The 15,889-nt window shown below is 38.9% G+C and overlaps 1 protein-coding gene and 1 long non-coding RNA gene across 3 annotated transcripts in view; one reads left to right on the top strand and one right to left on the bottom strand.

Annotated features, from left to right (window-relative positions):
- RAD51B (RAD51 paralog B) overlaps window positions 1–15,889 on the bottom strand; it is a 384,808-nt gene that overhangs the window by 200,392 nt on the left and 168,527 nt on the right. Inside the window, exons 8-9 of one of the 2 annotated variants that reach the window (XM_027716978.2) lie at window positions 15,295–15,391; window positions 10,470–10,547 (exon numbers count right to left, since the gene is read on the bottom strand). In XM_027716978.2, coding sequence (XP_027572779.2) covers window positions 10,470–10,547; window positions 15,295–15,391 — 175 coding nt within the window. The remainder of the gene's footprint in view (window positions 1–10,469; window positions 10,548–15,294; window positions 15,392–15,889) is intronic. The other variant, XM_027716982.2, reaches the window with a different exon arrangement.
- On the top strand, window positions 2,280–8,954 carry LOC113985835. Its single transcript, XR_005566347.1, has 4 exons — window positions 2,280–2,330; window positions 6,920–7,043; window positions 7,679–7,847; window positions 8,678–8,954. It is a non-coding gene; the product is annotated as an uncharacterized LOC113985835 (long non-coding RNA).

Genomic DNA, 15,889 nt, shown 5'->3' with positions numbered 1-15,889 from the left:
AATTCTGAGGATAAACAATGAATGACACTATTTTGTATGTTGAACTTTGTAGTTCCATCAGATAAGAAGCTGTCTGTGAGCCCCCCAACTGAACACATCTACTATATGGCTGTTTTAATGTTTTCCTTTGCAAGGAATTGGGAAATGGCAGGAAAGTATGGCAGGGCCATTTTTAGGGGCTGGTGAATTAAGAGATTTGGAAAAACATCCAAAGTTTTGTTTCCTGGTCTATTTGTTTTGACAATTTCGATTGCAGAACCTGCAAGCACAAGACATGTCTAATGTCGTTGGAAACAGGGAAGAGGAAGGATACTCTATTAATATCAACTCTGTTGCTACTACATGGTCAGGTGAGACAAAGATAAAAATGGACAAAAGAAATTATCACCATTTGGTTTTTTAGGTAATAGAAACAGGATGCTCAGACACTGAAGGCACAAGTCTCTGCTCTGAAAAGTTTATACTGACCACCACCAGTCAGGGCATCACATGATTCCACAAAGCTCCTTTTTACTGACATGGATTGGTATAACTAGGTCTTGATGTCTTGATTTAATCTTTGAAAGACCTGTGTGTCAACAAGAGTATGATTGCCTTGCTAATTGAATCAATATGGAATCATGTCCATAGAGATGGAGAGAAGACTGGAAAGGCAGAAGAAGCAGCCCATGAGACAAACAAGAGGCTTTCTTCTGAGGTTTACTATGAGGGTATGCTGTGTAATGTTTTGATCATCACTGTGCTCACTGCACAACAGGCAGTACACAGGGGTAACATTAAAACCTATGCCTGTTCTCTTCTTAAGTTTAAGACAATAATACCAAAGGTAACAAGATCATTTTAGCATTCAAAGTAATCAGGTGATGACAGGAAGCCACATCTGAGCATCTCAACTAAGAAAACCCCACGGAGCTTCAAGTGCCCATGACGCAGTCTTTTCCAATTGAGTGTAAAATAGGACATGTCACCTCACCCAACACCCTGGACCACAATGTTTTGAAGGTAGGAAAGGAGGAAACCACACTGCAAGGAGGAAGCGACAAATGGAGTTTTAAAAAGTTTGCAGGTTTAAACCAACTTCATCATAACCAGAAACAGCTATTAAATTCTGAAGCAATAACACATCATTAAAAATTAAACTGCTGAAACTGGGCAGCAATCTCAAACATTTGCAATGGCATCATTGAGTGTAGGAATTGCTGACCACTGTATGCAAGGCAACCACTAGCAAGGAATTGTTTATCAGAGTGATTAGAATACGGCATGCCAATACCACAGCTACCTATTCAAAATGCAAGACAAGCACCACATAATTTCATATGGAACAAAGAACCAGGGTCAACTAGTAAACAGTTTTATTTCTGTTTTATTCTTCACTGGTTTAGCAAAGGTAAAACCTTGTGAAACAACATTTTTTGGTTGGGAGGGTGCAAGAATTATGATTATGAGAGAGAGGAAAAAAAGAAACATCCAGACAATAAGCAGATGTCTTTGTGTAGCATGTCTCTAGTTCTGATCAAAAACCTCTGCCTTGTCTCCTTTATTGTTTTCAAGATTTTTATTTTACCAGCAAAAACATATCCCCACAGAACATATTACTTCTGATAAAACACTTTTTTCTTTTCATGGAAGCCATAGTTGTCACAAAAATTTTCAGCACAATCAAAATAAGTACTTTAAAATGTTGAAGTCTGCTGAAAATCTAGTGTTTTACAGACACAGCAAGGTTTAATCATTTATTTATTTGTTTAAAATGCATTTGATTAAAAGCTGCACTACATCAAAGTGTAGGTGACTTTCTACCATCTTAGAAAAAACAATCACCAAATCCTGGGTTGAAGCTATAATAAACTCAAAATTGATCTATATTGCATGGGCAGAGCTACCCTACCCTATTCCATGTGACTTCAACTTGCTCAAAATTACTATTCAGCCTGCTGCAGTCAAATATCTTCTTAAAACAAGTGAGGAAAACAAGGTATCTCTACTTAAGGGAAATCCACAGCTCACTAAAATAAGTTTTCAAAGTCCTTTACTCTGTTAGAATGGTATTAAGGTGACAGAGCCTCTTCTCACACATAGGATCTTCTCATCTGGACAAAAGATGTTTCATTTTAACAGAAGGCAGGTTCATCTCAGGATATATTTACACTGTGCGTGGTAAATACTAGAAAGATGAGCCTGCACTGACCTCTGCCTCTGTGACTCATCTGCTGCTGGAACCCTCTGGATCTCAACAGCTCATTTCATGCTAGCTCACATGACCATCACAGTGGTGACTAAGAAGCAGATGCACCCTCAGGAAAAGAAGAACTGGGCAGGTTTTGACTGTAAGCCATGACAGTAAACTCTAGGGCCATTAAGGACTTGACAGGTTGATCCCATGCTGTTTGGAGTTACCTCATACTAACCTGGAGGAAAATAATGTGACCAGTCTTTGCTAGTTTGCAGGATTCTGGTGAACAGTCAACAGAACAAACTAAAAGCTCCAAGGAACATGAGGTTTTTGGCATTTAACCTGAACCACCGTGAACTCTTCCCCTTGAGATTCAGACTTGGTCACTGACAAGGCACTATATTAGCTTGAAAGCCCTAAAGTTTATTCTAAACTTCATTCCTACCGAACAATAACAAGAAAAGATTTACAGACTTCTAAAGCTTAAAAGGCCCATCTTCTTAGTCACTTGTCCTTCAGCGGGTACCAGTTTTCAGTGGGTAACATAACTCTCAAACATAACAGCCATCGTTTCAAGTCTTAAAATGGAACATCAACATTATCAGTTTGAAATTAAAACAGAGGAAATAGCAAGGAAAAAGGGAGGTGGGTGAGACTTATGAAAGATTATTCATCAGCAGATGCTGAGGATGACCAGATCCAGGAACTTGGTATTGGGGCATACGCTTATTGCAGCTGAGATGTGACTACAGGCCAAGGGCAGGCAAAATGTCATATTTCATAGCATAAACAACAGTAAATAAAAGACACAGCAGCTCAGGCTTCAGCACAGACGAGCTTGTCAAATCCTACCAGCAAGGATTTGAGCTGTTACCCTGCTGAAACGCATACTCTTGTTTCTTGTAATCAAGCATTACCTGAGCTCAGTAACCACAAGTCACCAATGGGCATTACGGCTTATTAGTAACCCCTGCTACTGATCTCTGGAAGTGGTCTGTATTGCCTGACTTACATAAAACACACAAGAGAAAACATTCTATATTTTTATTTAAGAAGCAAGTCCCCAATAGTGAATAATTTGGCACAACAGTGTCAGATGGCCGAAAGAGTTGGTGTTGATCCCCCTACAGCTACCCTGTAAGTGCATCATTGTTCTGTTCCAAACTCACTTGCTCTGGTGAGAACATCCCTGCTCTGACTGTGGCTTGATGACCAGCCGTTAGCTTAGATTCTTCTGCCTTCACGATGGCTTTGAGCACTACCGGATCTTGTTTAATTTCCTATAAAAGTTCTCTAGTTGGTGCACATCAAAACCATCCCACAAAATGAACAAACATGCAGCAAGCAAAGATCACTGAGGACTTGCTTCAAAAATCTCGATGGAAACACCACTGCAGATGCAGGCTAAAAGATATCTGAGGCACAGAATGACTCTTACTGGAGCGATCTGGTAGAACATGGTAATTTATGTACCTCTACTTTCAGTGTACTTGAAAAAATATAGGAACTCCTATGCAGTATACATTCCCAGAATGTCCTAGAGCCAAAAGCCTCAACGACTTTTGGGCTGCCCAGGGAGGTGGTGGATTCACCATCCCTGGAGATTTTTAAACGCAGATTGGACGTGGCACTGAGTGCCATGATCTAGTAAATGGACTGGATTTGGACCAAGGGTTGGACTCGATGATCTTGGAGGTCTTTTCCAACCCAATCGATTCTATGATTCTATGATTCTATGACTTAAAACAGAATTCTGTATTCAGATTGGTTGTCATTAATTTTAATTAAGAACCATCCTTCATCACTTACAGTTCTTCCTTAGACCCAGATAACAAAATCCAGCCTTCTGTTTTGCTAAGCAAAACCAACAAACAATGAAATTTGACAAGTTGAAAATCTACCATTTAAAAAATGGAATGAAAATTAAAAGATAAGCAAGGGAAGCAAAAATCTGAATGAAATCAGATATTTAAGAACTCAGGAATTTATTTATTTTGTGTGTAAGACATCAAGATTTTTTCCCCAGTCCTTCAAAGCTACAGGAACATAGATGTTGAAGCCTGAAATTGTAGTTCCATACCCTTTTGCTTTTAAATTAAACAAATTATCTCAGTTTTTGGAGCACTTTTTGACCCCAGGGAAACTATGCCATTAAGAGAGTGCCAGAAACATATTTAATTGATGCATGTCCCAAGAACAGTTCAAAACAGGGCAGACATACCACATATAGATTTCAAGGAAATTACTGAAAAGCCGCAGAGCTTCAACAGAACGTGATATGTGAAACATGGCATATGAAAGACTCAGTATCAAAAGGGTAAATTCAGTTCAGGAAATATTAATCTGATTACCTAAGAGGTACTATGAATTGGATATGTTTCTTTGTGCACCAAATCCAACCTGGACAGATGAAGGAGACTCCATTTTCTGACATGTAATTAGTGCTTAAGGGACAATCAAGTTACAGACGCTGTTTCAAACAATTTTTTCATTTGGGAGTGGCATGTGCAGTAACCAGCCTGTAATATAAGATTTTCTATTTTCTTGAGTGGCTTACACACTCCACAACTTGACTTTGCCGTTCTCATATTTAGTATAATGCTTTCTATGCACCTGCCTAACAGAAAACCAGTCCAGCAACATCCTTAAACAAAGCACTCCACACAGAGCTCTGACACAAGACTTACGCTGACTGAATTCTGGGCTAATTTTATGCAATGTAGGTTTTTATCTAAATGATATTTTTCATCCTCTTTCCTTCCTGTCATCATTGGCAATTTCCAGGATCTATTGACAAAAATGTGCCTCAAATAAATTATTTGTTGCAGGCTCCTCCCCTTGTTGGATTTACGTAACGGTGCCACTGTCAAATATCCATGACTGTAAACTATGAAGTCAATGGCCTTGAATTATCAGTTAGCTATTTAAATGTTACTACTTTAAATTATGGTAACAAATGCTTTCAAAAAAGCAAATTTGAAATCTATTTTCATTTTTGTTCACAAAATCCATTTAAAATTGAAAAAGAACAAAGCTTAAGAATCAGATCTCTAATTAGGACATCTGTAACTTAGCATTTTATGTTAAGGAGACTGTTTGCATGGCTTATCAAAGACCCTAGTCTTGCAGACTACACCAGCAATCACACAAGGCCACCTTCTGTTTATTTCTCCATCAGCATCCCACATCTGTATGGCTGTGCTCATATGTACATGTATATGAATAACAGGATTAGTTTTACAAAATATAGAGGAAGGCTCAGCCCACCTCCACTAGCAGTTCCCTATACAGCTTTTAATTATTTCAGCAGAGAGAGATAGACATCAATCCCTTCATTAAGGCAAGGAGTATTCAGGGAGAACCATTTTGAAAAGGCTGGCTTGGGGCAGAAGTTGCAGCTGGTACACATCCAGCAGTTGTGGCCGAATCAGCCACGCCATGAAGGCGCCGGGGCTCGCTGCCAGCCAGCTGACGGAGAAGCAAGACGAAGAGGCACGTCCATGAAGAAAGACTGCGGCAGCGTGGGAGGACTATGACCTTTTGATCTCCAAGATGTTCCTGATGTACCAAAGTGACATGTCAGCTCTAATAAGCTGCAGTCTCGAACTAGTGGCAGGGACCTACAAATTACTGTGAGATCTGAAGGCATTTGTTGTGATGATCCTGGCCTGGATGAGGCATATCAGTGCTCCCCCAGCAGGACTATTTGACAGTCTATCCCAACAATTTCCAAACCAGGGGTTGTAACCTCCAGCAGGGTCACAGCCACACAGAGTGGGGTCACAAGACTGACAGAGATGTGATTGTTTATGTTAGTATTTGGGGTCGCAAGCTTGGCTGGGGTGAGTTCACCACCAGAAACAGGGGCACAAACACAAACCATTTGGGAACAGCTGGTCTAACAGATTTCACGCTCAGAAACAACTTCCGGATATTCAGCTAAAACATGCCCAAACTACTGCCTTACATATCCATGTGCCATCCTGAAACAACAACTCCCCTGCCAGGTATCAGAGTGGCTCAAATTACTCCCAAAGAATCATGGTTGCTTACCCAGCAGTAGCATCTGTTTTGCCTTTTCCTGACAAATTTTCCATTGTTAATAGTGCAGCTATTCATACTTGAGCCATTGTCTTTTTTACCCTTTCTGGCAGTTGTTAAGCACCAGCTCATGCAGGAATCTTCTGTAGACTGTGGCTTGCCTAGAAGACTGGAGCAACAGCGGGACATTTTAGGAGAGCAGAAATTAATGTAAACATAGCCTTCCTTTAGTTAAGCTCCAGGCATTTCCTCTTTCTACCATTTCTTCACCCATCTTTCTGTACTGCACTGTGACCACTTGGGTTGCTTTTCTCCAAATATTTCTTAATTTTATTTTTTAGTATAACTGATATTATGAGAAGACTAGCAAAATCCAGATTAGATTAATTTTGTCTCTGTGAAGCATGCAAAATCTGCTCATACTCAAGGCTCCCTATTTTAATTAAATTAAGAGGTAATGCACCAACTAATACTGTCTTTTATTATCATGTTATGTTTGGGTTTGAATGTAACATTTTAGGAGTAGACTGCCACTGGGAAGAAGTTCATTCACATGCCAGAGCGCCCAGCTTCAACCTCCAAAAAAGGCTAAGAGGTTATAAAACTTCCATAATTTAAGACAATAAATCATTATTACAATAATAAAGCAGGAAATAGACACAAATTAAGCAGAAACACCCATGTGCTCTTTTTACGATTAAGGGGAATCATCAATCACAGAAGCTGCCTGAGATTAACAAGGAGCCAGTTTTTCAAACATCCTGCAGTAAACCCAGAGGAAATCCAGCTGGAACTGCAACTCGAACACAGGCAACTGACTCTAAAAGTATCCTCTGTCCCTTCACCCTCGCCTTCCCTTTTGGCATAACACCTGCACCTAGGGTCACTTCTAACTGGTTCAAGTTCTGCAGGTGAGCCATATGCTTCATGTAATGCCCCAAGACAAATATGATTCCCATAGTTATCTTTTCCCATAAATCAAAATCCTTCTGATCCCTTCCCAGTTCTATGAGAAGAAAGATCCATTGCTGGTACTATAAAACTCCAGAAGAAATGGGACTAAATGCTACTCAATGATAAATATTAATTTAATATTTTTTCCTCAACCTCTGTACAGATTTAAGGACAATCCACAGTGAGTTAAGACAGAATTTAATTGGTCATTGTGCACAGGGACAAGCGCTGCTTAGCCCTTTCCTACCCTTGAATTCATTTTTTACAATGTAATTTGAAAGATAAATTAGTTTATAGCAGTTCCACCAACACTGAGGTGCAATGTAGGACTGCAGAAGGAATTTAGAGCCAAACCATGTCTCATTTTTCTGAATTGAACCACTGATTTGCAGGACCACAGAAAAAGTTCATTATTCACCCACACTGTAGAATGAGTTAATCTTATTTTTAAACATTTTTAGGGCATAAGGAAATGACCAACTGCAATCTTGCTACAATGCTTTACAGATATATGCCATCCACTGAAACTCACTGACTGACACACACATGCTCTCAAGCTTACTGCAGTTACAGGAACACAGGAATAAACTGGTGTGTGCAGTAGGATTCATGCAAACCCATTCTACTTTGCATTGGAAGGTGTAACACGTACTCAGTGCACTTCTTTTCAACCGAGGTAAGTTACTTAGCAGCTGAGAGGTGGTAACTCCTAACCACTCAGCTATGACTGTAATCACTTCTGTTATCGTGCTTCTAATTACATAGATGAGTGATTCCCAGCAAATGTACCTGAAGGCTTTCTGGATTACAAATTGTTGATTAATGATTGTAAGTCATATCACGTCTTCAGAAAGAAACCACAACAAAGCAGTAAAACTTTGTATTCTCTCATCATAGCAATTAGGAAATGATGAATGGAGATTCTCTTAAACTGATATATAGAGGTCTTTGAGTGTTCCTGCTGACAGTTTTCAACCTTTCCATAGTCTATATCAAGTGATTATGCATGTCATTCAGCTCGACATTTCCATAGACACATACAGTCTCTGTAACAATGTTTTACTGAGAGACTTATCTTTTGATTAAAAAGCCGTTAAAATTTGGCTAGATGTTATTATGTCGTTACTTCCCACTTAGTGAAATATAGCATCAAAATTAGTACAGGCTAACATGACCACTGTTGTTGTGAAATCTAACTGCTCCATATACCACCGCAACCCTGCCTTGTGCAGAAACAATCACAGTATCATTTCCCCTAATGGTTAATATCATTTGTTCCAGGCCCTGTAACGATGGTGCACTTCCTTGTGGCATTCTCAACAACCAGAAAGGTTTTTTTCTTTACACTGAAGCACTGGGGGGCAGACTCTACTACTGTTAAGAGCACAGAGTTACAAGAAACACAGACACAGTGGAAGCACAAGAATCAAATTGTATTTTGAGGAGGCGCATTTTTCCCTCCCACATGTATTAATGAATTTTATCAAGGTCACCCCTTTTTTTCAGTGCCCACTGTTTACCTGTCCTGAAGTAGATGGACTGTGTTGACTTCTAGAAGGTGAAGGAAGATAAGCTCCTTTCTCACTTTGAAGAGTATGTGGGGCTAATAATCTTCTTCATGAAAGGTCTGAAGCTGGAGAAGTAACTCAAAGACAGAACAGACTGAAGGAATAAAAGGCTTCCCACAGCACTGTTGGCTGGTGAAGTGGGTTACAGGGTCTATGCTGGAACAATTTCTTAAAAGACAGCTGAGACATGAAGTCCAGCACCAAAATAAAGGATTAGAAAGAAACAACTCCAGCTGTTCCATTATTGAGCTCACGTGAACGAGAACCAGTGAGTTAAATAATTCTATCAACTCTGACACTAAAGTCACAAAGCCCAAGGCTCAGACTTGGAGGCAAAATCCTGTGGCTCATGGAGCTGTTCTGTCCCATCACAGGAGGGTAGCTGGCATTGTGCCTAAGTGGTAACCAAACCATCAGGTGAGAAGTAGTAATTAATATCAAAGCAAACACAGAGGCAAATCTCACTACACTTCCGTGTATCATTATAACTGTAGAAGGCATATGCTATATTGTAGCCCTTCCCTACCTTCATAAGCCATAAACCAAGAAGAGAACTCCATTAGAGAATCACTGAACAGGCAAGGCTGGAAGGAACTACAATGGGTCATCTGGTCCAACCTCCCTGCTCAAGCAGAGTCATCCTAGAGCACATTGCACAGGATTGCATCCAGACAGCTCTTGAATATCTCCTGTGAGAGAGACTCCACAATCTCTCTGGGCAACCTGTTCCAATGCACAGTCACCTGCACAGTAAAGAAGTTCTTCTGCATATTCAGATGGAACTTCCTGTGCATCAGTTTCTGCCTGTTGCCTCTTGTCCTATTGCTTGGCACCACAAAGAAGAGCCTGACTCTATCCTCTTGACACCCTCCCTTCAGATACTTAAACATATTGATAAGGTCCCCTCTTTACCTTTTCAGGCATGTGCTTTAGCCTTTAGGATTCACACCTGCACACTAGTCTCAGTTGGGAAATTTACCCTTTAGTATGCACAGACACGGTGTAATTGTTGGAATTCATCTTCCAAATCATCTGGCAATACCATTAGTGTTATTTGTACTCATTGCCTTTTGCATATTTAAAATTCATTAAGCTTCACAGGATCCACATGAGGGGTCACAGTCAAAAGACTTTACATATACCATGCCACACGGTTCTTGAGTTTCTACATGCCCAGTGACCTCAACAGAGATTATATAATGGTAACAAAATTAAAGGGTTTTAGTAGGTATTTCCAAATACTTGGGTCTCAGAAAGTCAGAGTGGATTCATATTAAAATGATAGGATATTAATTTATGAATTGTCCTATTAAAAATGTATTATAATTAACTAACAATACTGCTTCAATGATCCAAGACAAACTATTTTCTCTTTCAAGCAAAATTGTGTAAACCAGGCTGCAATCAGTTTACAGAGCATTCAGCTAAAACACTAAAGCCCTAAAACATGCCAAAGTGTTATGATACTTTCCACAGCATTTAAATTCATATCATGCTGGAGCACTTCACTAGGACATGCATTATTCTGCATTAGCTTTAAAACTACAAGGAAGAAGTGTTTTAGAAACTTTTTTAACAGCTGCTTGATCTGTAAGCTCACAGTTCCTGCAAAACAGGTAAGTTTATGTTCTCACAGGATATTCTTTTTTATTTTAATTAAGTCACCTGCAGATCCAACCCTAAGCATTAAGTGCACACATAAATCAATAAATAAACAAACCAAAACCAACCAACAGCCTCTGATCTCTGGGGGCTCCTCAGTTCACTTGATAATTCCTTCAGTGTTTTCACTCCATTTGGCACCAGGACTGAAAGAAGAAGATTTGAAGAGAGAGAAGTAATAAACTACAGAACTGATCTTACTCTGAGGTGAAGAGGTCAACTCATTATTTTCCCCCAGGAATATCCTGAAATATTAAGAAAGCAAAAAAAAGCTGAAGAATAAAAATATAACCCCAAATTTTAAAAAATGGTAAACTGAGGCTTGAAGAATAAAACAATTTAATCGCAATATGACTAGAAATCAAGGGCAAAGCAAGGAAGAGAAGCCAAAGATTCCAGCTTCAGATCTTCTGCTCCTAAGCTAAAGTAGGAAAATCCTGTGGGTGGGAGATATTATGGCAGCTTAGTTTTCTCCAGTCTCCACAACACGAAAGCCTACTTCTGCTCAACAGCTTAAAAGAATTCAAGATCAGAGCAACAAAGTTGAAAAGGTCAGACTAAACTCATTGCTCACACTGTGCACTAAAAATATACAATGCTATGACAAACTGCTTGATGAGCACAAATGGCAGAAGACTGAACACTGGCTTCCCCAGAGCTAGCACAAGTTTACAGACAATTTTAAACACAAAATAATTCTGACTTTTTCAAACAAATATCTGCAAGTACTAGCTGAGACTGAAGAAGCCCAAGACAGCATTCATTTTTTTGCTTGACACTCTGTACATGCTGTGAGGGGGATACTGTTCTTGTTCATACCAACACACTCCTGAGCTTTTTCCAAGAAAGACTGAGTTTGGTTTTTATGTCTGTGAGAGGAAGTTAGAGCTTGCAGCTGGCAGATATATTAATAAGACAGGCACTGGTGGACTAGAAGGAACCTCAAGTAGGTCATACTGTCTTATCTCTTTGCAGCACACAAATGAAACACACAAATTTCCCTGTCCAGTTAGCACTCTAACACACAGGCTTAGAATTAATTTCTAAAGACTTTTTACATTAGGTAAAATTTATTCATGTGAAAATAACAAAAACAGTAGAGTCACAGCCACAGACAACTTGTTTAAAAATATCCATTAACAGTCATGCAAAATAGTTTGCTCTGTACGTTTACATTCCCTTTCTAGTGTTCACTTAGCCTAATGCATCTTAAATCTATTTTTTTTAATTATTAAAAAAAAATTTTAATCGGGTAAGAGCTACTTTTTATGTCTAAGTAATAAAGCATTAGTTCTTGTGATAGTCCTGGGCTTGTCTGACCACCCCTGCAATCTAAAACAACTTTAAGGTTTCTCAAACTGGAAATTGTCTCTGACCAGAAGAGCTAAACAGAGACTATTTCATAAAGCAAGAGTGAAAGTGAAAGAGCAGTGTTCACAATCATCCTCCAGTCTATCTCCTTTGATGACATGGTTTGAGAGATGGCTATGTAAGAATGGTGCAGTAACAAGTAGAAACTGAGTTTGCTTCCCAGGGAAGAAGCGACAGCCTTACATCTCTGAGAATTTTGGAGCTGGACTATTAGTCTTAACTCCTTCAGATGATAATCTGGCAAGTATGTAAAGGCCAAATGAATGCCAGAGCTCAGACCATGGGTAGAGAAACTTTTGTGTTTTATTCATCACTTTAATTTGTAACAAACTAAGCATTTTTTTATCTGTCTTGAAGCAGAAGTATGCACAGATCTGGGAATTTAGCTGGACATAACCATTTCCTACAAAAATTACCAACAAACAGTTCATGAATTCTTACACTGGTACGTAAGCGGTGGGATTTTACAGCCAGCACTGCTTTTACAAAGCCGTTAATGTTCTCATAAAAACCTAACATATTTTTAGGACACAAGTTCTCATGCACTAGATTACAATTCTACAGAAGACAACCTTTGAGCCTGAAACAGCTTGACAATGTCCTTTCAGCTTGTTCATCAGATTAACTTTCTGTCACACATCAGATGAACAGCTTCCTTGGTTTCTTGACTAATCTAACACATAACCCAAGCAATTCTCTTCTCAAGCACAATCAGAAGCAAAACCAAAAGACACTGTAACATTCCACTTCATTCTAATAGCACATTCAGTTTGAAATTTTCATTTCTGCCTCTCCCTAAGAAAGATTACCCTTTTAGCAAACCATTTACAGTGACTGGACTCTGATTTCAGATAGGATTAAAACAACATTATCAGACATACACAAACCAAGTAGTCTGAGTTGCTTACAGGACTAATAATGTGTTATGGGTCCTTTCACATCTAGGTCACTGGTTCAAATTCAGCTTTAGTTGGTGATGAGTGACAAGGAACAATGACGTAAGAACTCAGTCACAAATCTGGCCTCTTATCCCTGACCCTGCAACATATCCTCTTTGTGCACTTTGGCTACTCACCTAACTACTCTTTCCTCCAAATTCTACAGTTGCAAAACAGTAGTAAGTATTATGAATATCACACTAACCCTTGAAGACTACTTAATTTAGGATTCTGAAAGTATAAAAAAAATTATCAGAAGATTAAAGTATTGCTACTTTCAGGTTGTTCAATAGCTAACAAGAAACACATTAAAAGGGGGAACTTTCTCAGGACAGGTCAACACCTCAATGTTAAAAAAATCCACTAAAACACACTGTCCACACTTGTAGCTTTTGATACCAAGATAAACACAGAAATCAAATGCTGAATGGGCCTGAAATTCCACATTTTCTCACAGGTAGACAGCATGTGTTAAAAGTGATGAAAAATGGAAATCCAGAAGTAGCCATTTTATGAATAAGAAAGACACAGGGAGAACACTATGTAGTGTGAAGATGCACTGTGTTCTTCCATTACACAACACAGCATGTAAATGCCATGTTAATGTTAGTCAACAGAAGAAGGAAGGAAGAGAAGGAAAGAAGTTTATCAGCCCTTTATCCCTTCATAAAACTTGAATTATTGAAGGAGCCTGCACTGCTACTGACTGTACTGTTCTTGTCCTGTGGCAAAACAAACATTTCCATTTTCAGCAACTGTGATGCTGGCTCATTTTACCACTTCAGATCCTTAATTAAAAACAAGGAATGAGAGCAACAAAAGAATACAACACACACACAGCACCAATACATTTTAACTCATTCTCGGGTTAAAAGGTGAAAAATAATGGTGGTAGTTTAGGCAACTAAAACATGATAGCAACTAAAGACATGATAGCTTCATTAATAACCTGTAACTGCTACAAAAATCTTTATACCGTCTCTTGCATAGTCCTGATTTCAGGACTAAGAATCTTTCATATTTGCTGGGAAATTTAGAAAGACTGCAACTTGTCCATGCTTTTTTCTAAAGTATCTTCAAATATTTTAACCACGGGACGAAAATATGTTTTATTGAGAACATATTTTGTTATTACTTCAACTTCAGAGTCAGCTATGCCTTTCTTTTCAGAGAAAGTTCATACATAGCAATTCTAAAAGACAAGGAAAACCACAAGTACTGTGATCAAGAGCATTTAATGAGATGATACACAATTTCATGCCAAGAAATCATAAAGGTGAAAAATTATGCCTTCCTCTTCCAAATCTAGTTACCGAATTTCAACTCTTTCTGACAGAGGTAAGGAGCAGTATCCAAGCAATGAACTTCAGAGATACTTTGTCAAGGGACAGAGCCAACCACAGCTACAAGCGCAATTTCAAAATGATTTAATGAGCCGCGCTTTACCAAGCTCCTATTGACAAAATTATGAAGTAAACCCAGCAATCAGTGTTAAGGCATTGCACTGAAGTTACTTGCTACTCTTTGACACTCTGTTTAACCTATCCTCAACCTCTTTCTCTTGTCCACTGAAATGAGTTGCAGAAGTAATGTCAGTTTTAACCACTTTTTTTGGTTGTTGTTTTTGCCACCAGGCTGTACTTGTGTTAAGTCAGAGAAGCTTAAGAGGGCTTGTGATCAACTAGAACACAGATAAGCTGATCAGAATCATCAGCAAGTGCAGCAAGGAGAGAAAGTAGAAATACACGTTATACAAAGTGGAAAGTCCACATGCAATTATCACGTCTTTGCAGGAAAGAGAAACATTGCTTTACATCATACTTTTGGGTCTATGCATGAACTGAACTCTAAATAACAAACTTTTTGCATCTGTCCCTGACTGAGGGTACTCTGACTATTCTTTGCAAGTGGGGAAAGCTGAACTTATTATATTACTTTGCAAATCTTGATTTAGAATTAACTTTTCTTCCTAGCACACTGAGTCCTCACTAGTACCCAAAAAGAGCATGCCTGCCTCTAATTCTGTGCAGAAAAAACAAACTTGAAGATGTAAAATAATATATGGCATCACAAAAACCCTCCTATTACATTCACACAACATAGAGATGCAGTCTGAGGCACTGTACTTGAAAACCAGACAAGCATAATTCAAGAGACAGGATCGAGTATTTGCTTTCCTTCTTTTCTGACCAGTTGGTTCTCTTTGGAATCACTAATAATCATTAGAGAAGGTGAAATTTGCAGCCTAGCCTGTGTATCTACTCTTGCAGCAGGTTCAGAAGACTGAGAAAATAATACTCTAAACGCATGTGCAAGACAGTACAACACTGAGGAACTGACATGGCTCAAAAATTCATTCTTAGGCTCCAGAAAGTGTCAGATCCTTCCAGTTAGTCCACATACTTGCTTTTTATTTATAAATGGATTTTCAGAGAAACTGAAAAATAATTTTGTTTCCAGACTCTTTTAGGCAAGAGTTGCTAACTCAACTCTCTCAGACCCCTGTATATCAACAGAAGGCTGCAAATTACAGTGTGGATTTGTGTCAGTGTAGAGTTTCAGTTCTGATAGAGGGATCTCTTACCTTCAGACAGGGACAAATCATCAGCTGGAGACACCAGGTCTGCCTGGATCTCAGGGCCATTGCTCAGCGATGTGGTAATCTGATTTGTCAAGATAACCTGCAAAGAGAGAAGGAAAGGGTGAAGGGAAATGAATTTTTACAGCTACTGGAAGGCAGAGAAAAGCCCAGGACTGGAATCCTCCAGGCATAGCATGCAGGCAATTTAAACACTCAGAACTATCTGCAGAAACTGAAAGAGATATTTGCAAGAAGTGGAGGAAAAGGGATATTGTTAAAAAGATGAAATACTAAACAACAGGATGTTGATAAATATAGCCAGCTAAAATGAAACTACTGTTCTGAAGAGTTTCATTCATCGTTTGTTCATCTTCCATGAACAATTTGATGTTCCTTACAAGAAACCACCATTTTCTTCATAGGCAAATAGGAATTCTATTTCCCTAGTAATTTCCAGACAACTTACACATTTCCTTCCTTTGGCTGAAACAAAATGCCATGCAGAGAGGTGCTGTAGGGATCCACTCCCATTGCTCTGAAGTGCAAAATTACTAAATGTCACAGGGCTATCTCTACACAAGAGGATTTCTGAGTGTTT

Source organism: Pipra filicauda, unplaced genomic scaffold (genome assembly GCF_003945595.2).
Source record: "Pipra filicauda isolate LSUMZ 115617 unplaced genomic scaffold, ASM394559v2 scaffold6_size6359152_pilon, whole genome shotgun sequence".
Lineage (NCBI taxonomy): Eukaryota > Metazoa > Chordata > Aves > Passeriformes > Pipridae > Pipra > Pipra filicauda.
This window is presented reverse-complemented; position numbering and strand designations above follow the sequence as displayed.